The following is a 23,071-nucleotide window of genomic DNA, read 5'->3' as shown; positions in this document are numbered from 1 at the left end:
CAAACCTCTAAAGTATTCATTCTGGGTTTAATATCACCAAGAAATTCCCACAAGGGACCTTGTTTGTCTGAGATAGATGCTTCCTTTAAGGGCCTAACTATAAATGACAAAAAGAAGTAGGAACTTTTCAAAATCACCTAGAAAGAATATCAAAGAAAAAAGTTATCAACTGTATATTTATGATATGTAATATTTGTAGGAGAGTTAATAATGGATAACTAAATTTGTACATCTTCAGAGGTTTGCTTCACTGACTGAATGCCAAAATGTACTATGTTGTACTGTGACATGGCTGCAGTGATGTGGCTTGCTATTTACAAGGCAATAAGTATTGGTCTGGTGATACATCCATATAGGAAGAAGGACCTTCTTGCCCTGGTTTCCCATGGTCACATTATTCAATTTAAGGAATATAAGTAAAGGTTCCCCTGTACATGCATGCTGGTTTTCTCAGGCTCTAGGGGTGGTGCTCCTAGAGCCGAAGAGCCAGCACTGTCCTAAGACGTCTCCATGGTCATGTGGCCGGCAAGACTAAATGCTAATGGTGCACAGAGCGCTCTTACCTTCGCACCAAAGTGGTCCCTATTTTTCTACATTTTTATGTGCTTTCGAACTGCTAGGTTGGCAGAAGCTGGGACAAGTAATGGGAGCTAACTTGGTTATCTGGCGCTAGGGATTTGAACTGCTGAACTGCTGATCTTCTGATCAACAAGCTCAGCATCTTAGCCACTGAGTCACCACATCCCTTTTAAGGAATATAGTTTCATCTAAATAGCTATGTGATGCACTGGACTCACATATTCATTGTGGTACTAGGGGAGAGGAGAAACAAAAGGAGAGATGTGAAACAATAGCAGACCAAAAGGTGGGAAAATGAATGAGAGAGAGAAAGAGAGTATCTTACATTCTTTTAATCTTTTTGGGCTCCAAATATTCAAAGATAAACAATACATTATGTAATTTTACATGAATTACATAATTTATTCTGGCAGCCATGTTTAATCAAGTCAACTTGCATTTTGCAAAATGTCACCTCAATATCATTGTATGGATTTTTTTTCCCCAATTTGCCTTTAAGCAGTGGCATTCTTACATCCCTATATGCAGATTTTGCAGTCAAAGCAGCATATCAAAAACTGATATTGATAGAGAATTGTAAAATAACATATGTGCAAAATCAAAGAATGCTTTCCAAGAATAAATTTTTTAATGTCCATGCAATAGTAAAAGAGAATTAGAACCAATATTAGCAAGAACTTAGCAAAAAAAAAAAAAAGAATTTCAGAGTTGAAATCTTAAATCAATTATTTAATCTGAAATAAATTTTCTCTAATTTCAGTAAAAACAAGCATTAAAAACTTGCTAAAACTCTATTACCACTAATAACATTTGTTCTGTGTGTTACTATATATTTCATATATTTAAAAAAATCACAGGGTTTATTTAACAAATACCAGTACTTAAAGTATTTGGAGGAGCTTTCTGTCTCACTGTTTACTGTATTCCTCGTTATGAGTCCATGATTTGTGCAAAATTATAGTGATGGACATCCTTTAAAGCAGTTCTTCTGAAAATGTAGGAGTGCATACAAAGCATTACTTTCTAAATTACTAAAGTTGCATATTTTAGGATTACCATGGCTGCTTTAGAAACTGGTCCTGATCATTTTACTTTGTTCTGCGTGATGTAAAGCAAAGTGGCTACGAATGCAGAAGGATATAGAAAGGGCTGGGAGGTTCTGCATGAACCTGGAAAAAGACACAGCTGCTTTAATTATTGGAAAAGAAGGAATTCATAATTTTTTCTATGCTTTCCAACGTGGCTATTTCAAAGACTTGCACAGTTCCAACAGTGACAACAAATGTGATGACACAGGTTGTATTAAATATCTTTCAAGAGTTCTTTGCATGAGTATGGCTCTAGCTTCAAAATGTGCTGAAAGTATTGAAGAAGAACACAAGTCATTTAAAATGCAATCATATCTGAGTTTGTGTTGTGTTTCTGTATGACTTTGAGCCAGTATTGATGGCCTGTCTCTGCAATTTTCTTGACAAGGTTTCAGAAGTGGTTTGCTATTGCCTCCTTTCCAAAGCTAAGAAAGAGAGATTGGTCCAAGGTCATCCAGCTAGTTTCTTGGTTTCTAGTCTGATTCTTTAAACCACTGCACCAGATTGTCATATCTGAGTTTACTCTCAATTATTTATCTATATTTAAATAAAACATTTAGATCTTAATTTTACTGAGTTTCAGCAAGAATCACACCCAGGAAATAGATACAGAAGCATAGATGTAATCTGTTAAACAGAATTGTCCAAATACTTATGCAGGCTTCTTGTCTAAGTACAAACCCATTAGACCTACTCAGTGGCAACACAAAACATTGCTGGAAGATGTTGGAGCTTTTTGAACTGCTCTACTCTTCTGGGTAGACCATCTAATGTCAAAATATTCATCACAATGCAATTGATCAATGTACATATTTACATCATATGTCTTGATATTTAGTACTAAATTATACCCTTTGCATGAGAATAATATGTTCAGAAGTATATTGAAGGGTATGATAAACCTTCAAGTCAACCATGTCACAACTTTGAGAGTGATTGGGTTTTAACTGTATATTTCATAGTTGCTGTACATTATATATTGTCAACTTTTATTTTTCATAATTAATTTATTGTGAGTTTACATAATGAGCTAATTTAAAGGAAGTTGCAGCATATAATACTTGTTTTAACAATAAAATAAATGAAAGCAAAGAATTTGTACTTCTATCAGGCACCAGAACAGCCCAGGCACATGAAAACACACACTGGGGATCAAAATATATTTAGAAACGTTTTACCTTTTCTGTCTCTGCCAACTTCTAATATACAACTTACACCATTCTTTACCTTAGTTTCCTATAAAAGCAATGTTTTACAAGGTTCAAATCAAGACTTTATTTGCATAAAAAACTGTATCCCATTTTATCCTTTAATTTAAAAAGAGAGGAAAAGAAAAAACTGCTGTGAAGGACCAGTGCCACTGTGTGCTCCAAAGAACCTTAGTTCTCTCAATTCAAAAGTCCTGCACAACCCATTTCTGAATAGTAAAATGAAACAAAATATTTTTTTTCAAATTTCATGTCAACTTCTCTAAACAAGAAATGTATACAGAGGTGCATTACTAGAACATTGGAAACATTGTATGAACCATCATGGAAAATAAGTTTGCTTCAGCACTACTGGTTTTTTTTCCAACTGAGTTTTTCTGCATTTCCAACACCTTTGATTTAAACTAACTTATGCATTAGAACTACTAGCTTTATTTATAGCTAAAATACAAAAATAACATTAAATTATTCTTTTATCATAGTGCCTTTGTGATGTCATGACCAGCATCTTTCCATCATATTTCTCAGCTTAAATATGATTTGAAATCCTTTGATCCTTCGAGTTAGAATTCAGGATCCTTGATAAAAGTTCAGAGCAGGCCACAGGCTCTTATCCGTTATCAGCGAAGCCAGGGTAAAAGGTATCTATTAGATTTTTACATCCGCTGATAACGGATAAGAGCCTGTGGCCTAATGGCTAAGATCTCTGCCTAGTATGCCTAGTATGCAATATAGCCCAGGTTCAAATCCCAGTAAGGGTATGGCTAGCTGATGAGAGCTAAATAGCTTGAAATAGATCTATACTAGTCTCCCTTTATTTATTTATCAGCACAAATAAAAAAACACAAATATAACAAAGGCAACAGTAAAAATATTGGGTTTCTGTCGTGATGGACTCTTGTGACGAGCCGAATGACAGATGATGGAAGCAGTTAGCTTCCTCCCATAATTGGGGCTTACCAGGGGTTGTAAAAATCTTATATATATATATATATATATATATATAAGCACAAATACAACATACATTATATATCAGCACAAATACAACATACACACACACATATGACAAATAAATAAACAAACAAGTAGCACTTGCCATTAAAAATATTGGACACATAACATGAAAAATTACAAGTGTGCTTTTTAGGAAGTGAATAAATATAGGCATTATTGCTTCCACCTGAAGAAGAATATCATATTGTCCCTACATTGTAGCAACAATCTAATTTTCTTGGAATTCTTTTATTTTTAGAAATACAACCAGGCTTTGATTTCTACAGAAGTGTATGACACTGAACTTCAACAAGTAAAAGCCTTCATTATTTTAAATAGGGAGGCCCCAAATCTATAATTCATTTTGCCTAACATCCACGCAGCACTCACTTTTCAAATGGAAAGTATTAGGACACATACTGTAATTAGAGTTTGGGAATTTGTGGTCATTTTAGACTTGTTTTTTATTCCTAAAATGGAAATGAGAGATTTGAGGATTTACAAAGTAGTATTTCTGTACACCCTATTAGTAGACCACAAGATTCTTTACTGAAACACTATATCATTTTTATGGGAATTAAGAATTACGTATTGCCCTGTTTCACTTCTTCAAAATATATGAAACTGACTACCATTAACCCATGTCTTATTTCAGAAGGCACAAAGAAGGATTTTGGGGGGAAAATAAGAGTGCTTTGACAGTACCAGATATTTTTAGATTCTTCCTAATCTAAGGAAATAGAAATGCACATATAAAAAAGAGACTGTTAAAATTAATATCCAGGTGACATATCTGGGTGATAAATTGCATCAAGTTTTTTATTTGACATCAATAGTTAGACTTTATTTTTACTAATTTTACATTTCAACTTACTTCAGTGACAAAATTACATTAGAATTTCAACTAACATAAAACAAATGAATAAATCACCAAGCACAAACTAAGGCTTATCTAATCTGCAAAAATCCAGTTAACCACTAGATAGCAGACAAGAGATACATAAAACTATTTTTTTCTGCCATCTTGTGGATATCTGAAATGTTGAGGCCCAGATATGGTAGCTCTGTTTGTTTTTTTATAAATTACAATTAATCTTGTAATTAGAAAAAAAATGATATTTGGAAAGAACAACTATCTTTTTCTCCTTCAAATTTAAAGAAAAGGATTGTGTTGTAAATACAGCTGTAAATATGGACTTACTCTTTTATTTTATTTTCTTTCTGAGCTTTTTTCTGAAGGACATCCTGATGCATCTGCATCAGTTAGCCCGTATTCAACATAATTTGTGTTTTTTTGTATTTCTTACAGAAGAGGACACTTCATGAGGAGAACTCAGCACATTGTGTAGCTTGGGATAGTTGTGTTTTTATTAGTTGCTAGAATGTTCAGTTTGGAAGAAGTGAATAATCTGGACCCTTTTCAGTCAAGATTCAGATCCAGGGATGGGGATGAGATTGCATTGGTTGCTGTTGTTGATAATATATCAGCTGGTTAAAAAGGACCTGAATATGCATAGTGGTATTTTGCTGGTCTGTTTTAACCAGCCGATGGCTTTTGATACCATTATCAGAACTGTCTGCAATGACTGGAGATTAGGGCACTGTTGTGCAGGGGTCTTCCCTTTTTTCAACACAACACTTCAATTCATAGTGGCAAAGGGTGAGACATTGGTCCAGAAGCCCCTGACTGATTGATGCTACAAGGTTCAGTCTTATTTCCAACCCTGTATAATATGTGGTATCGTGAGTGCATTCACTATACTTAACTTTACATTGATACCCCATGCTATAGAGAGATGATGTCCATCTCTTATTCCAAGGAACTTGAAGATTGGTTGTGGATGGGAGAGAAAATACTGGAATTAAACCAGATAAATTGTAATTGTGGTTTGTTCATCCAGATTGTCAGTTGACACAAATGTTTTCTTTGGACAGATTTCAATTATCTTTGAGGGGGCACCTTTGCAATTCAGGATCCTTCTGCATAATAGCAATAACAAAATATATCGCTTCATAGTGCTTTACAGCCTTCTCTAAGCGGTTTACACAATCAGCATATTGCCCCCAACAATCTGGGTCCTTATTTTACCCACCTTGGAAGAATGGAATGCTAAGTCAACCTTTAGCTTGGTGAGATTCAATCTGCCAAACTGCTGGCAGCCGGTGATCAGCAGAAGTAGCCTGCAGTACTGTACTCTAACCACTGCGGCGCTGCGGCTCAATGGATCATACTCAAGCATCAGGTGGAAACTATAGTTAGAGGGATCCTTCCTATACTCATTGTGACTATAACCATTACTATCTGGCTAGACTAGTGCCATGCATTCTACATCTCCACATGAAGCTCCTTTTAAATACTATTTAGAAACTTCAGCTGGGCTAAAAGGCAGCAGCCCATGTGAAATCAGAGTGAAATAAATTACTTTGTGAGGATTGAAAGAGATTAAAGAAAAATAAGAAAGTCTAAATTAGAGGCTAAAATAGTACACAGAGTGAAAGAACAAGAAAAGCAGGCCAGTATGAGTAATAAATTATTTGAAAAAATTATACACAAGCTGTAAATATATTGATGAAATAAAACACAACACAATTTTATTAGTTTTGGATATAATTCTGCCTGAGTCCATCTTGGAGGCTTCAGTGTTGCCAGATGTATTTGAAAAAGTTATTGAATTGATAATTAAAGAAGGGTGAGAAAAGCATCAATTTGGATTTTATTTTTCTCTCTCTGATTATGCAATGTCTTGGGTGTATGGTCATGATCACATACATAATTTTTTCATTTTATCACCATATGTAAATTATGAAGATGGTTTAAATTATGCAATAATTTAGTTTGCTGAGGCTGACAAAGTATGCAGTAAAATATTGTATTTTAAGATGACAATACTGAAGCTCATTTCTCATTATTGGAATGAGACCTCAAGCAGATGGGGACAAACCAAGTGGAATTTGAAGATTTGTCATTGGATTAACTGACACTCTGGTCATTCTTTTCAAGCCAATTTAAAGGTTCAGACAATGGATCTAACTTTTGTGCCAATTCCTCAACTCCAAACTCACACTGCTTTTCCGTTTATTTACTTTTCAGGGACTAGCAACTAAAATGATAGCAATGTATTTGGTGAAATGAAGAATGGGTCTTTTCCTTTTCTTGCTTCATTTTACTTCATATCTTACATAACAATACACTGCCCAAAACCCAAGGAATCATAGAATGAAATTATTCTGATGATAAAAGGAGATAAGGAGGCTAAGCAGCCACTCTTTAGATCTCTAAAGCATTATATACAGTACATACAAAGGAAAGTGGCTGCTTAGCCTTCTCTTTGGTTGAAAACATCATAGAAACCATGAAGCATGAAATAGAAAGGAATTACTATACTATAGTAATATTATAGTACAGGGGTGGGTTCCTGCCAGTTCTAACCTCTTCTATAGAAGGGTTCCACAAATCTACAGTGCCATTTAAAACTGGTTCCAGCTTCCTTCCCCCCCTTCGGCACATCATCAAGATGAAGAGCGAGAGGAGGAATTCTGAGAGTTGAAGTCCACAAGCCTTAAAGCTGTTAAGTTTGAACACCCCTGGGTTTTTTTTTCTAAAGGGTTAGGGATGCAAGGGTCTTGTAACTTGACAGCTTTAAGACTTACGTGCTTCAAATGCCAGAGTTTCTGAGCCAACATTTTGGTTGCTAAGCAAGAGCATTGTTAAGTGAGTTTCACCACATTTTTCAAGTTGGCCACATCCATCGAGTAACATGGCTGGCAAGCCACTCCCATCCGGTCAAATGGCTGGCAAGCCACTCCCACCCAGTCACATAGCCAGCAAGCCACTCCCACAAAGCAGGCCACACCTACAGAAGAGGTTCTAAAAAGTTTTGAAACCCACCACTGCTATAGTATTACTATAATACTACACCAATAGTATTTAAACATCAAAAGTAAATCTGGATAACTATCTTGGATGGCAAAGTATTTTAATATATCAATTAATTGTTGATTTAAAAGGCAAATTTAGTATTGGTTCAATTATAGTTTCTATTCATTATCTGGTAACAATGGAAAATTTTGTTTATGTTTGAAATAATAGAAAGAAACAAAAATAGCATAAACAGAAGTTTTGAATACCTGTGTTAGGAATTATATACCCAATCTTTATGTCTTGTGCCTAGACAACCATTTGAAAATTATAACTGTCTGTAGTTCAGCAGATCTGCAGTTTTTGCCACCTGGTTTCTCCATGTTACACATCTTTTTGGATATGATTCAAGGAATTAGTGATTATCTTATGGATAATTTGGTACCTGCCCATTTCATTAAGTCTGACAGTATTGGTAAGTTCCAGGTCCTTTCTCTTAAATGTTGCCACCGTGTAGCACCTAGACAGCATGCCTTCTTGGTAGTTGCCTCCTTCCTTTGGAAGATCCCACCCAACCCCTAGAGATCCAGTAGGTTATTAGTTTCCTAGCCTTTTGAGGGTGTAAACACCTGGTCATTCCCTTAAGCTTTGGAATAGTAGGACAGTGGACCTAGGCAAGCTCTAAACTTATTTGGAGGTGTAGGATGTAAACTAGAAATAAACACTGGTTTTCAGCAAAAATATTGTAAATCAGAGTCACATGACCATGGGACACTGCAAATGGTCTTAAATGTGGCAAAGTGCCTAAATGTAGTCATGTGACTGTAGGTCTGCCATCAGAACTTTTAGCTTTTGGGGGATATGCTAAACAACTGGTTGTAAATTGAAGACTACCTGTTATAACTACAAGTTAAATGGCAGCTAATTCTTAGTAAAGGTAAAGGTTCCCCTCTAGGAGTCAGTGCTCATCTTTGTTTCTTAGCTGAGGGAGCCAGCATTGTCTGAAGACACTTCTGTAGTCATGTGGCCAGCATGACTATTCACTGAAATACGTGGAATGCTGTTACATGGAATACTGTTCAATGGTACCTATTTATCTTCTTGTATTTACATGTTGTCAAACTGCTAGGTAGGCAGGAACTGGAGCAAGTAACAGGCGTTTGCCCCATTGCATGGCGCTCAAGTCTCGACTGGGCTATCGGCTTTCCAGCCAAGACACTCATCATCTTAACCAATGGGTCATCGCATCCCTAATTCCTAGTGATCATACATAAATTATTTTCCAATTTTTGGAATTTTGTAAAAAAAATATTTTCTGAAAACATAGAAATATCCATTTAGATACTGTGAGGTTTTTTTAAGGAATATATCTTCTAGAAATCTCTTTTGTCAGTTTCAGCTGTGTGAAATATTTTAAATGCCTATTTCTCGGGAAATCTTTTAGAAATCCTTGGTAAAAGGGGCAACGTTATTTTCAAATTACGAAGCCTTTATGATAATAATTTTAAAAGCAGGTGGGAACCCCTTGAGTTGTGTAAGATATCATTCAACTCCTTTGGTATAGGTTGATGCCAAGATTTTGATAGCTTTTTTTGAAGAGGATTATACAAGGTATTAACTTTCATTGTTCACTCAGCCCACCCTTCATTAATATGCAATTTATGATCATTTAATGAGAAAGCCCATGTGGTATAGTGATTGACATCCTGCACTATGAATAAAGAGATCCACGTTCTAGCCCGCCCATAACCATCTGGTCGACCTTGTAGCATTTCTCCCTCTCAACCCCAATCTGAAAAAAAAACCAGTTGCTAAACAAAAGCATTGTTGAATCATGCAGTAATAGCTTTGCTTAGCACAGTACATGAATAAGTAGACTCTGAAACCATACAGGATTTCATGTGGAATTAGAGATATAGAGATAGAGATATGTAGATATAAAAAAAATTATGTTGTAAATTTCTTTAAAAATATTGGTGATGTACTTATATTTATCAACAGTTTCAGGAAATGTAGTAAATTTCTATAGAAGTTTATACAAACCTCATGTAATGGAAAAAATATAATCCTGTTTTATTAACAGAGAGCTCATTACTTTTCAAAAAGCAGTTCATTTTTAAAAGGTTAATAGATAACAATAAACTACAACATATTGAATTAAAAATTCTCTGAAGTACAGAATATCTCTTAATGGGAAATTATTCACATGCTGTGTAGCTATAATAAATATAAGAAATCACTTTTTTCTTTTAGTTCAAAAAGCATGTAAGGAAAATGTCTGATCACTAGAGGCCACTGTCACACTTATTGGTTAACTACTTGACTTTCGTGAAGGTACTTGGGCAAGGAATTAAGGGCCACCAGGATTAAAGATAAATTCATCCACCCTAAAATATCATATTTTTCAACTCTTGAGTTCTCAAAATCCTAATCCCAGTTCAATCAATTTAATTTTGTAGGAATCTTCAATTTACTCACAAAATCTTTATATGCTTCCATGTTTTTTAAACTTAAGTTGTTAATGTTTTATTCTGCACTAGTCTGCAAAATTAGCTGCATTCTTTTAACAGTTGAACATGTTTGGCTTCTTTATCTAAAGCTTGATTTTTCTATTTCTGCCAAGTTTTTTATGAGCTCTGGCTACTTTTCTTGGACAAAATATTAATTCATTTTTTTTTTACATTTCTGTCCTATTCAAAAAGGAGTTGGACAATTAACAAACATAAATTGCTTAAATATTGGCTTATTAAAGAGAAACTCCCTGAGGATGGGCTCCAACACAAGTCTGAAAGCTCAGAAGACCAAACCTCTGGTCCAGGTGACTGACCCAATTGGATCCTATAATCTTTTTGGATCCTGCAATTATCCTGGGACACTCATATTTGCCTTATTTGTAAATATCTCAGTTCCAGAGTTAGAAATATGGATCAGAAGAGAGAAATTTGATGCATCTTTTCTAGGGGCACTACTATTGTGTTATTAATTTCAAGAATAAACATGTTTGTATCTCTGACTGTCTCCCTCTCCCTTTTTCTTTCTGTATGTGTGTCCATCTGTATGTATGTTTGTATGCAGACCAGTGGTGGGTTTCCAAATTTTTTACTATCGGTAAAGTAGTAAAAAGAAGTGTCCGGGCAGGTTTGCAAAGTCTCCTGTCACCACTACTACTGGTTCGCCCAATCTGGGCCAAACCAGGAGCAACCACCTCTGATGCAGACCATAAAAACACAAAGTATTCCTATTATCTGTTTTAATATCTCCCTAACTTAAACATTATCTTGAAGACTTCTTTCCTCCAAAGTTGTTTTGGTAATAGAAACATACAGTAGACTCCCCCAATATCACATAGCTGTTTTAAATAGCTCAGAGATAAATCAGATGATTGCATTACCAAACTCTTTTGAACTTTTCATAAACAACCCCCATGACACTAATGGTGATGGACTTTCAAGTATGCACTGCATTTTTCCAATTACCGGTACATAAAGCAGTAATTTTATTTGGGAAAAAGTCATGAGAAAAATTGTGAAAATTCCAATATTTTATTCCATTCAGAATGTTCTTCCTTCAGAATCCAATACAAATCCTTGTGGTTTTCAGTTTATTAGCTGTCTCAATGCCTTCAGTCTGTTGACCTATCTATAAGATAATGCCTGACTGCAGTTTTGTCTTTTGCGTTTTTTTTAATGACTTCCAGAAGATTTTAATCAGAAAAGCTGAGAATTTTAACTCAGTTAATGGATGGAAGGTGTAGAATAAGTTATTCCAACCAAATTCTATCAGATATGTTACCTTTCAATTCACATAAATATTTAGGTGACACAATTATAGAAGCTGGACTTCAACATAGTAGAGGACATCATGTTGGAGAAGGCTGACATAGAACATAAGACTGGATATAGTTTTATACTGGTACAAGCAAAATCTTAATTGAAATAATATTTGTTGTTGACAGTGTGCATCTTTTAAAAATATTACATTATTATTATACAATTGTATCACAGCAGCCAGTTGTTTCGCTGGATTTGGCATTGGTTACTAGTCGGGCCCCACCTAGGGGCCTAGGACATCGTAACGTATTTTTGTAATATGCGTGCAGATCCAAGCAGTGCGGCTTTTTGCATTTGACTGATGGTGATTTTGTCAATTTTCAACTGTTTTAAATGTAATTCCAGTGCTTTTGGAATAGCACCCAGTGTGCCAATTACCACTGGAATTACCACTGCTGGTTTGTGCCATAGTCGTTGAATTTCAATTTTTAAGTCCTGGTTATTATTATTATTATTGCAACAACAGAATTGTAACACAGCAGCCAGTTGTTTCGCCGGATTTAGCATTGATTACTAGTCGGGCCCCACCCAGGGATCTAGGATGTCGTAACGTTTATTTGTGCATCACTGCAATATCAATGAACCAAACTTTTTTTTCTTTTCAACTGTTGAGGTGTCAGATGTGTTGTAGGCCAAGTGCTTGTCAGTCTGAATTCTGAAATCTCACAGGATCTTGACTTTTTCATTCTCTAGAACCTTCTCAACATGATGTTCCCAGTGGTTTTTGCTGTACTCAAATCCAAACTTCTGGCACAATTTCCAGTGAATGAACTTAGCAACTTATTATTTTATTTTATTTTATTTTATTTTAGGACAACTCTGGCTCTTCATCCAAGAAACAGAGATGAGCACTCTGTTCTAAAGTCAAACACAACTGGGCAGAGAAACTTTTATCTTTTATTATTATTGAAATGTCAATAGATATTTGGTTACTATCTGTATTGTACAAGTAGCTGTTTTATGAACAGCATTCATAAAACATGAATTCAACTATAATTTCTTCATTACATTTTCCCTTATCCCTTCTTCTTACTATCTGCCTTTCATAACAACAGATGCCTGTATACTACCCTCTCAAAGATCATTCTTATGCATTTGTGAAGCAGCTACAGTGAACATTCATGACACAGTATATCTTTAGGGTACTGTAAGATTTTTTCCATTATTTTTGCTGTATCAGAGAAATTGTTATAGTGTAATTCCCCTCAATTTGGTCATATAGAGATTTCTCTATATAATTTAATGTTAGATTAAAATCTAACATTTTGTACAAGTAAAAGAAAGAGCTGTTATTTTTAAACTTTTATCTTTCAATAAATATATTAATTAATTTATGAACAATTATATTGTATATACTACGTGAGTGGCATGGTGAAGATGTTCACCTCAGAAAGTTGAGAATTCAGTCTTAGTGGCAGATGTTTCAAAGAAAACAAAGAAAAAACTCCACATGGCATCAGGAAGGGCATCCAGCAAAATCTACCTCAAATTAAGGGATTACAGTCGTAAAAAGGAGGGATTTTTTTTTTAATATTGCATATTCTATATAGTGCTGTGCTTGGCTAGAAATGGAGCTCTCGTCTCACAATCGAGAAACTGTAAGTCGATCCTCATGAGATATATTTTTCTCTCTGGGCGCAAACAGAAAATATCTGCTTTGAGCTCCACGTAGGTGTTAGGAAGGGCATCTGGCCTGTAAACACTCAGCTACATTCAGTCTCCCCGATTCCACTCTAATGCAAGGGATTATTACATGGTTATTAAAAGAAAATAAATCTCTACATATTCTCATATATTAGTGTATGTGATAAACCAGGTTTTAACTTTAGCTATTTCATTTTATAAAAATCTGCTATATGATAACTAACTGGATTCAACTACTTTGAATAGCACTAGAAAATGATCTGTCCCTTTGCAATAGGTTCGTTTCCACTGCTTTAGATGGCAGAGCCTATATAACACACACCAGGATCTTGGAGTTTGCCAGTACTGTTTAATATAAAACATACATACATTGAAAATATTGTATTTTGAACAATTAAGAGGTATCCAAACTTTTTTTTAATGTGTCATGTTGAAAGAAATACAGTTAAATTTGGAGATAGGTTTCCCAGAAATGTACAGCCATTTTTTATATTATTGCTACTACATAAAACCAGTTATAGTGATGTAAAAATAAACTTTGCTTTCAGATGTGTCTTAAAATATTATTTTAGATAATGTTCTTCTACTTCTGGCCACTTGATAATCCCCTGTGAAACTATGTATTGTTGAGCAAATAATCTGAATATTTCTTTACATTACATTTGAAAACAGTGTTAAAATTAAAATCAGTTAAAATGGGTGAATGTCCACTCTTGCATTTTAGAGCTATTTATTAATATAGTAGGCCAATATTGCTTAATTTATACATGGTTGCAGACTTACTAGTCACAATCCACATAGTAATTTCTCAAAGACTCCCAAATTAATGAGAATTCTATGTGACTATTTTTATCAGATTATGAACAGGAACAGCCAAGGTGGCGCAGTGGTTAAATGCAGCACTGCAGGCTACTGCTAGATCAGCAGTTCAGCGGTTCAAATCTCACCGGCTCAGGGTTGACTCAGCCTTCCATCCTTCCGAGGTGGGTAAAATGAGGACCCAGATTGTTGGGGGCAATATGCTGACTCTCTGTAAACCGCTTAGAGAGGGCTGAAAGCCCTATGAAGCGGTATATAAGTCTACTGCTATATTGTGTGAGCAATGAGAAATAAATTGCATTTTGAAAACATTAGCTTTGTCACCTAGAAGGTAGAAATGACAATGAAAAATTGGAGAATGAAGCAGGAATTTGTGGACAAGTCTCCAAGTCCTTTCCCTGCATGCTAAATGATAAAGGCAAGATTACCTAATGCTTATTGTAAATTCAGTTACACAGCAAAAGTTCTTGGTGACTTTCATTACAAGATGGGTAAGGCACCACTATCTCCATTCCATGGGGACATAAAAGCATCAGTATCAGCATTAGCTGATATATTCAAGAAAAAGCCAGGGTCATGAATATATTTTAAGCCTGTAGAATATTTTCCTAATTGTACATAAATTATCTGGGAAGATTTTAACATAAAATCATAGAAAAGAAAATAGGTATATATTAAAATAGCATTTTAACCAAAAATATTAACAAAAGCAACATTTCTATATTGCTTATCTGAATATCTGATATTTTAATACCTGCACTTATGATTTAAATTTTAAATAGATAGGAGTTTATTAAGACTTGATTGGTTTTTTTTTAAAGTATGCCTCATTACTTTGTCCTCCAAATACTTTTTTTGTGTGGCTTTAGAGTAAAAATGTGCTTTATACTATTTCTAATTATGAAATGCTTGACCAATATTTATCCCCAAATCTCAACATTCTCTGGAATGTTTAAAAAAATATGTTGTGCTCACTTAAGAGAGAGATACCACTAACTATCTCAGGTGTTTGTTGATGAAGCAAAAAAAAAACAAAAAAAACCCAACCCCAAAATAAATTCACTTATTTTTCTCTGGAAATTATCTCATGGGTCTTTTACAAATATAATAATATCCACTCTGCAGTTAAGTCTCCAATATCAGGCTTTAATAGTTACCAGCAATTTTAAAAAGCAACAGGTATTTAAGTGGAAACACTTTTGTGCATTTATTTGTAGTTTCCAAGTTGTATTACAGATCGTTCATAGATGCATCGAAAAGCAGATGGCTGAATTTCCCAGAATTGCACAGGGTTACTAAACAGGCTTACTCCTGAATAAGCAGCTTTTTTGCTGTTGTATCCAAGAGGACAGAAATCATTAGGGCCAACAGCAGCAATTTTGTTGTTGTGAAGGTAGACAACCTGAAAATCAAAAAACATAGAAATAAAACTGTTTTGCTGTAGTCAATTGTAAAAAGGCAAAATTAATATATAAGAATATCTAAATGTTTGAGCCAAAATACTTTTCAACTATATCCATTCTCATTGGAAAGGATCATAAACACATGTAATCAGTTTGGGATAGCAAAGAAATTTTGGTGCCTTATCTTGCTGTTGTTGTCATTTCCATGTATTTGTACATTCCAAATACTTACATTCCAAATACATACATTCCACAAACTAAATGAATATTTCAGGTACATAAAGTAAAGCTACAAGATGTTAAAGCATGAGTTCTAATCACAGATATTTGATATCCTTCTGTAGAACTCAAAGATCTGAAAATATTCATCTGTTAATATTGAGTAATGAAATATTCTTTCATAATGTTTTTTGTAATAATCCTGACCACTACAAGATTGAACTAGCTGTGCTATTTTTATAACATAAAATAAAATATAATCAACGTTAAATATGCAATAAATATTTCTTCTACTGGAGATTGGACTTCATCCCCTAAATAATCACTTCCAAACCTATGATTCTATATGCTTTAAGCATTATGATTTAATATGGTGGAAAAATGATTACATTCTCACGGGAATGATGTACCACCTCCAATTACAGGAGAGCAAAAAACAAATATAGTTTATGCTACATTATAAAATTACATCTGTAGCAATGTAAAATTTCCAATGTTTCCCTGCATAATTAAATTCAAAAGAAGTTACTAAATTAGGAAATATGTATAGTCAGAGAGGTTTTAAAATTATTGCATGTTTATTATAAACTCCAAGGTTAAGGTTCCTGTGTAAACTCTCATCTAGATACTTATCATGAACCCAAACTAACTTTCTTTCAGGTTTCCTGTTGTATTTACTATCTTCAGACCATTGTTTTCTATCAAGACATGCATGATCATGTTATTAAAATGGCAATTACTCAGGCTATAATTCTGAAGCCAAAATGCAGCATTTTTCTGCACATGTCTTTTTCAGGCCAAGACACCTCTCCAACATAGTGCATTTTATCTGTGCGTTTAACAATATTTCTAATTATTCTCCTTAGGATATACTATACCTGTATGTATTTGTGTTCTCCTAGTCCAGCAGGTACTTTGGCCAAATCATTGTTGTCTAAATGGAGTTCTTTCAAATGTGGCACATTGGTTAAAGATCCATTTTCCACACTAGCAATGCGATTGTAACTGAGGCCAAGCCTATAAGGAGAAAAACATTGTGCCAACTATGCTGAAGTAAAAGTTTGTTTCTGCATGTTCATTAAAAATAATTTAACACCTTGATTTCTTGTGATTTAATTTGTATTCTATGGAGTTTTAACTATGCTGCAAGCTGGCAGGTGCAATTCCACAGAAGTCAGATGCCCTGTATAGAGTTTAAAGATTTATGAAAGGCCCAGCAAAAGGAAGACATTTTTAAAAACGAATGCTTTACAGCAGGTAGAATATATGTGGGCTGCATGTGATCCCTTCAGATCCTCAGCTGTGTATGATCCCAGAGTAGGCATAGACATAATATTTTGACTGTCATTGAGTGAAAATTTTAATAGATAAAGCAAACTTTTTAAACCTTACAGAAACCTCAATAGCATCACTTCTGTTTTTATATATTCAAGCATATAGTTGTTCTAATGATCTGAAATTTTACCCCTTAATCTTTTCACACCCGTTTTTAAAGTATTCAGTTATTGAATTTTAATCTACCTGATAAGTTATTAAATAATGAAGGATAACTGTTCAAGATTAGAAAACTAGTGATGTGAAAAACTAGTTCATATAACTAGTTAAAACTAGTATTTTAAAATGTCTGTTTTCTATAGTAGCTTTAATATTGATATTCTTCTATATTTCTAATTTTCTCTGCAAACACGTCAGGCATGATCAAAACTAAAAGATCTCACTGTTACAGAGTTAAATCTGCCTTAATATATTATATATATATTAAAAAATCATACTTAGCCAAATTGGGAAGTCACTTAAACTATCTGCATCAATTTTGCTGATTTTGTTGCCATCAAGATGAAGTTCTGTCAGAGATACAGGAAGACCTAAAAATTTTTTAAAAAATGTGTTTATGTATATATGTTGCATACAACTGCACAATTCCTAGGAAGATTATTTTTTTAATTTAGGTATCACATGACACTGATGAAAAACAGTTTTGCAGTTTAACTAACAGCATTTTTTTTACTGTTGGCATTGAGTCACTCTGGATAATATACAAATTACTCTTAAGCTCATTTGCCAGTTTTTATGATAATACAGTCATGCAACAAGACCTACTGAAATTCAATTACCCTTCCCATTTAAATCATCTTGAAAATTATAGTCAGACGTATTAGTGATTTTTGGAATTAACGGTTCACCATGTCTTTACTGCAATTAACATACACTCCTGTTCAGATATGAAAGGATTCTTCCATGCTTTCTATTGTTTAAGAAGAGTGAATTTTGGAAAGTATTGCATCAATCTTGCTAGAATGCTTAATTAGTTTGATGTGTCAGGTCTTACATGCCAAGTGAGGAATCAACATATGGAGCTACAGAAGTATAAATCATCTTGATAAACACTGAACACTGAATACTATCAGTATAAGGACAAGACTGTGAGATTGATGTGCTGAAGGTGTATTTTGCTTCCGTCTAGCTCATAATTATTTGTATTGTTCCAACTCTGCCACAAGCATTCAGATTAGTTTCCTACATCTAAATGTGTATGTGGGTTATATAATACTGAATGGTGCAGTCCTGCTTCTGAGATTGTTAGAAAGAGACTGAAATTGGAATATCATTCCTGTCCCAATAAGCTGAAAGAAAGGCTAAACGTTTTGACTCTTACAGTAACACATTCATTTAATAAATAATTCTGTAAGAAAGACTTGAAAACTAATTTAGCCACTTACTTTTCCTTTGTTCCATTTGAAATTGGACCTGCAAACTAATGTATTCATAACAAATACACATAGACTAGAAATGTATATACTAAAAAGATTCTGAGAAGTTGTAAAGAAGCTATGTTTTTATTGCATACATCTCTCCTGTGGAATTCCCGTCTGAAGTACTCTATTTAATAGGCATCTTTGCGTCTATGTATTCCTTTATCTGATTTATTTATTAAATTTATTTATTAAATATATTTATATGCCGCCCAATCCCGAAGGACTCCGGGCGGCTGATGCCATAGTGCAGTGGTTCTCAACCTTCCCAATGCCCGACCCTTTAATGCAGTCCTCATGTTGTGGTGACCCCCAACCATAAAATTATTTTTCTTGCTACTCATAACTGTAATTCACTATTGTTATGAATCGTAATGTAAATATCTGATATGCAGTACGTATTACATTATTACAATTGAACATAATTAAAGCATAGTGATTAATCTGCCAATCTTGGTTTGGGAGAAGATCAGCAGGTTGGGATTTTCCAGGATAAAACCACCTCTCTGCCTGCCTCCAGCAGCAGTCCGTGGTTTACATGAGTTTCACTTTATTAAGTTTACTTTTTTTACATTCCGTTTCCCCCCACCCACCGTTTTTTTCTTTCTTTCTTTCTTTCTTTCTTTCTTTCTTTCCTTCCTTCCTTCCTTCCTTCCATTCCTCCCTCCCTTTTCTTCTTTCTTTCTTTCCATTTTGCCCTTCCTTTTATTTTCTTTCTTTCCTTCTTTCTTTCCTTCCTTCCTTCCTTCCATTCCTCCTCCCTTTTCTTCTTTCTTCTTTCCATTTTGCCCTTCCTTTTATTTTCTTTCTTTCCATTCCTCCCTCCATTTTTTTATTTCTTTCTTTCTTTCCATCCATTCCTCCCTCCCTCCCTCCCTCCCTCCCTCCCTTTTCTTTATTTCTTAAACACAGATTAAGAAGTTGCCCTTTAAATGGGATTTTAAACAGAGGCTTAAGCTACATCGAACTGTGTTTCCGTCCTGTGTGGAATTCCTCGGGACGGAAGGAATGGGTGGGCGGAACCAGTCCTCCCCTCTGGCCTCTCCTGCCAGCCTTTCCTGGGGCCCCAAAAGCCTTTGAGCTCAGTTTAGCCCACAGGACAGGACCGGCAGCGGGGGCGGCAAAGGCAGCGTTCAGGCCCAAGGCGGCTTGAATCCTGGCATGTGTCTGCCTGGGCGAGAGCCTGTCCTGCTGGCTGAAGCAGGTGGCCCAAATGCCCTACTGGTCTCCTGCTCTCTGGGCGCCTTCGAGCCCCTGTGCAGGCAGCTGGGCTGAAGCGGCACCACCGACTGCACTCCCTTCAGACATCCATTGGAGCCGAGGCTGATCTGCCACCCAGAAGAACCCGTTTCTCTCCCCCTTAAGCGCCTTGGGCTTTCCCTGGCATGGAGACCAGGCGGGGTGGCATCTAGGTTGTGCTCAGAGCTAGGAGGATGCTGCTTCACCACCCGGTGCTCTTCATGCAGCTGCCACTTCAGGACGCGCTCCTGAGCATGGGCGATGCCAGTGGAGGTGGATGGTCTTAGGCAACCCCTGTGAAAGGGTCATTTGGCCGCCAAAGGGGTCGTGACCCACAAGTTGAGAAACACTGCCATAGTGGTAAATGATAACCATTTATTGATAGGGGACAGAAAAAAGTTGTATAAAGATAATAAACTCAACACATTAGCAAAATAAAAAGTTAAATGTATGTGTCCTTTACATTAGTAGCCATTTCCCTTAAATTGAAAATTAAAAAATAGCCAAATACAAATTTAAGGTATACTAAGATTAAAATGCATTTATCCTAATTTCAGAACATTAACATTTTCTCACATGATGTATTCCTTTTATCTAGACATCATTTATTTTATATATATTTTAAAATGAAATATAAACAACAGGTTACTTGAATGCTGATGTTTCACATACGGTGATCTCTAAAGAGTGATTTTACCTTTAGGAATAGAAGTATATTTGGTGTCTGAATACGGATGTAGGAGAGCTTCTTCATCCCTAGAAAGGCTCCATTTCAAATCCCTGAGCTTTTTAATGGATTGGTGCCCAATTCTAAAATACATTAGGAAGAAACAAACAAACAAAACAGTATACTAGTTATAGAATCACCATCACCAAGTTATATATTAATTCTAACTTATCTAGTAATTTTGCTAATTAATTAATGCAGTTAATTGTTGCATCTCTATAAAATTATTCTTGATTTTGAAGGAGATGGAATAAAAGGTAATAGGATTCAGTCTGTAGCCATCTATTGGAATTTCCTTTACCTGACAGTGTTCTCTGATTTTTAGATATGTGAAATATGATTAATTAAAATAAATAGAAGCTTATTGGCAAGCCTAAAAAGTGAAAAAGTTTTATTTGTTCAAATGTATGGAGTATTTATCAATTAGTACCAAGCCAGATCAGACTGCTGATTTTAATATTTAGGATCCTAAGTAATTTGGAACCAGGAGAACTAACAGACAGCCCCTCCTGCTACCAGCCAGGTAGATTGCTAAGATTGCAAACTGCACTTTGTGGTCACTCCAAATGCTTAGAATATATCTAAGGCACCAATGGTTTATTTTCTTATCATTAGGCCTCTTTTAAATGCAGTCCTTCATCGAGGCCTTCCTTTTATGAACGTTGTGCCAATCATTTTTGTTGTTTTTATTCACTTCTCTTTTTCAATTGAATGTTATTTTTCTACATTTGTAAAGACTTCAATCTTCATAATAACAGAAAGTGATAAACAAAAACATTAAACAAGGAAATAAATATTATTATTTTCTGCAACACTTCCTTTAATTTTTTTCTTATCTATCACCTTAAAAATTTGAATGTTATTAGCAAAATAAAATATTTCCTTGCAGTTGTGTTAATGTGCATTCCTCAGTTTCTTCAATTGGCAGATAATTTAATGCTGTGATTGATTGAATCCTTTTCCAACCATGATTAGCCAGTGAGAAAAACTGTCCCAATTTGCTTTCCTTAAAATGTGGTATAGAGAAGTTGAGCAAATATGAGAAAGTGCTTTTGTTGTGACCTGTCACTAGGACTGGAAAAATAAAATTAACAGAAACGTCTTAAAATATGTAATGGTTACATTTGAGATAAATCAATTTGCAACATATGGCAAACCCATATCAATCATTTGTATAGAAAAGATGTTTTGCTATTTATTTAAACATAGGTGTGTTGCTCTTTCAAAACATGACAAGTCATGTATTTGAAAAAAACTATGTATGTATGTATGTATGTATGTATGTATGTATGTATGTATGTATGTATATTTGTGTGTATATATAACTTGTGTAATGCCCAAATAGTTTGCAGAGTGCCGCTTAGGCAATATGTGAACATGTATCTCTGCAAAAGGTGCCAACTTCCTGTCCTGCTCAAGCCAAACTGGCCATGAAGAGTAGAGCCCAATGATTGGGAGAGAAGGGTATGCCTGTAGCATCCAAATCTGATCACTGGAAGCTGAGGATCACTCTGCCCTGAGTATATGATAGCAAGCTTTATCAAGAAACATATGTATACTAAATGTTTCAGAAGAACAGGAAAAGTGTTGCTTCAAACCCAGAAAAGCTAGAGGAAGATTCTTCCAAAATAGATTGAGATTGGATAAAGTTGTACACATGAAACATTTTTTAAAAATGTTTAGTGGGTTATTCTTGACATTTATATCCCAATGCAACCCAAATGTCTCTTGACGTAGAATCCAATGTATGATGCAAATAACTACCTTTTTTTACCTCAGCATGAACCATAAAACATATCTTATATATAATTAAAAGTTTCTCATTTTATACTGAACTATTACATTGTGACATAATTACTTAATTCTTTTGGAGTTTACCTTAATATTCCAATGAAGGAGCTCTAATGAAGTTTGGATTTCATAAAATGTCAACATTATTTTCCATTTTACCTACTAATAAGTTCCTCTTATAAACTTGTATTTATAAGTAGTGTTGCATACCTATGACAATTCATATTAATTCAGTCCCTGAAGGCAGATTTCTTTAATTTGACAATATCATTTTCATGTGCACGCAGTTCCTGCAAACTTTTTGGCATGTTTTCTGGGAGTTCCTTCAAGTTGTTTTTGGAAAGATAAAGTCTCTCCAGTTTTCTTGAGTGGAGAAAAAGCTCCAGGACTGATTTGCTGATTTTGTTGTTAACAATGATCAATGCCTGAATAGTAAAGTAGGACAGTTGTTAATGCAGACAGGAAACATATTATCAGAAGCAAGATATAAACATTCACCAGATACTTGTATGCTAATCTCACAATGGCCTGTTTTGAATTTTATTTTTGAAGTACATGTTGGCAGTGCTACTTTTATGCAGTCAGTATTTATATGAGTGCAAAATGAAATGTGTTTGGCTGAAATTTTACAATAACTGCCAAATAGAGTGGGAGAAATACTGGATTAAGATTGTGCAGAAGAGAAGGAACTTTAACTCTGCCTTGACACTGCCTCTATTCACGTTCACTTCAATGTTCAAAATTTCAATGAAAGATGGTACAAATATCTACTGAAAAATCTTATTTAGCTTTTCAAATGGGATGAGAGCTCAACATCAATTATAGCTCATTCAGTAAGAATCCTGACACCTAAGGGCACATCCAGATAACCAGACTTTTGAATCCTTCTGTATTCATTTTTAAAAAGGTAAGATTGTGT

The 23,071-nt window shown here is 34.8% G+C and overlaps 1 protein-coding gene across 1 annotated transcript in view; it reads right to left on the bottom strand.

Moving 5' to 3' along the window:
* Nucleotides 1–14,849: 14,849 nt before the first annotated feature.
* Nucleotides 14,850–23,071, bottom strand: part of DCN (decorin) — a 32,942-nt gene continuing 24,720 nt past the window's right edge. Inside the window, 7 exon segments of the mRNA XM_032221905.1 lie at nt 14,850–15,422; nt 16,521–16,659; nt 17,415–17,433; nt 17,436–17,507; nt 20,332–20,364; nt 20,367–20,454; nt 22,374–22,577. Of these exon segments, the coding sequence (XP_032077796.1) occupies nt 15,228–15,422; nt 16,521–16,659; nt 17,415–17,433; nt 17,436–17,507; nt 20,332–20,364; nt 20,367–20,454; nt 22,374–22,577 (750 nt within the window). The 3' untranslated portion in view covers nt 14,850–15,227.

This window comes from Thamnophis elegans, chromosome 7 (genome assembly GCF_009769535.1).
Source record: "Thamnophis elegans isolate rThaEle1 chromosome 7, rThaEle1.pri, whole genome shotgun sequence".
NCBI lineage: Eukaryota > Metazoa > Chordata > Lepidosauria > Squamata > Colubridae > Thamnophis > Thamnophis elegans.
This window is presented reverse-complemented; position numbering and strand designations above follow the sequence as displayed.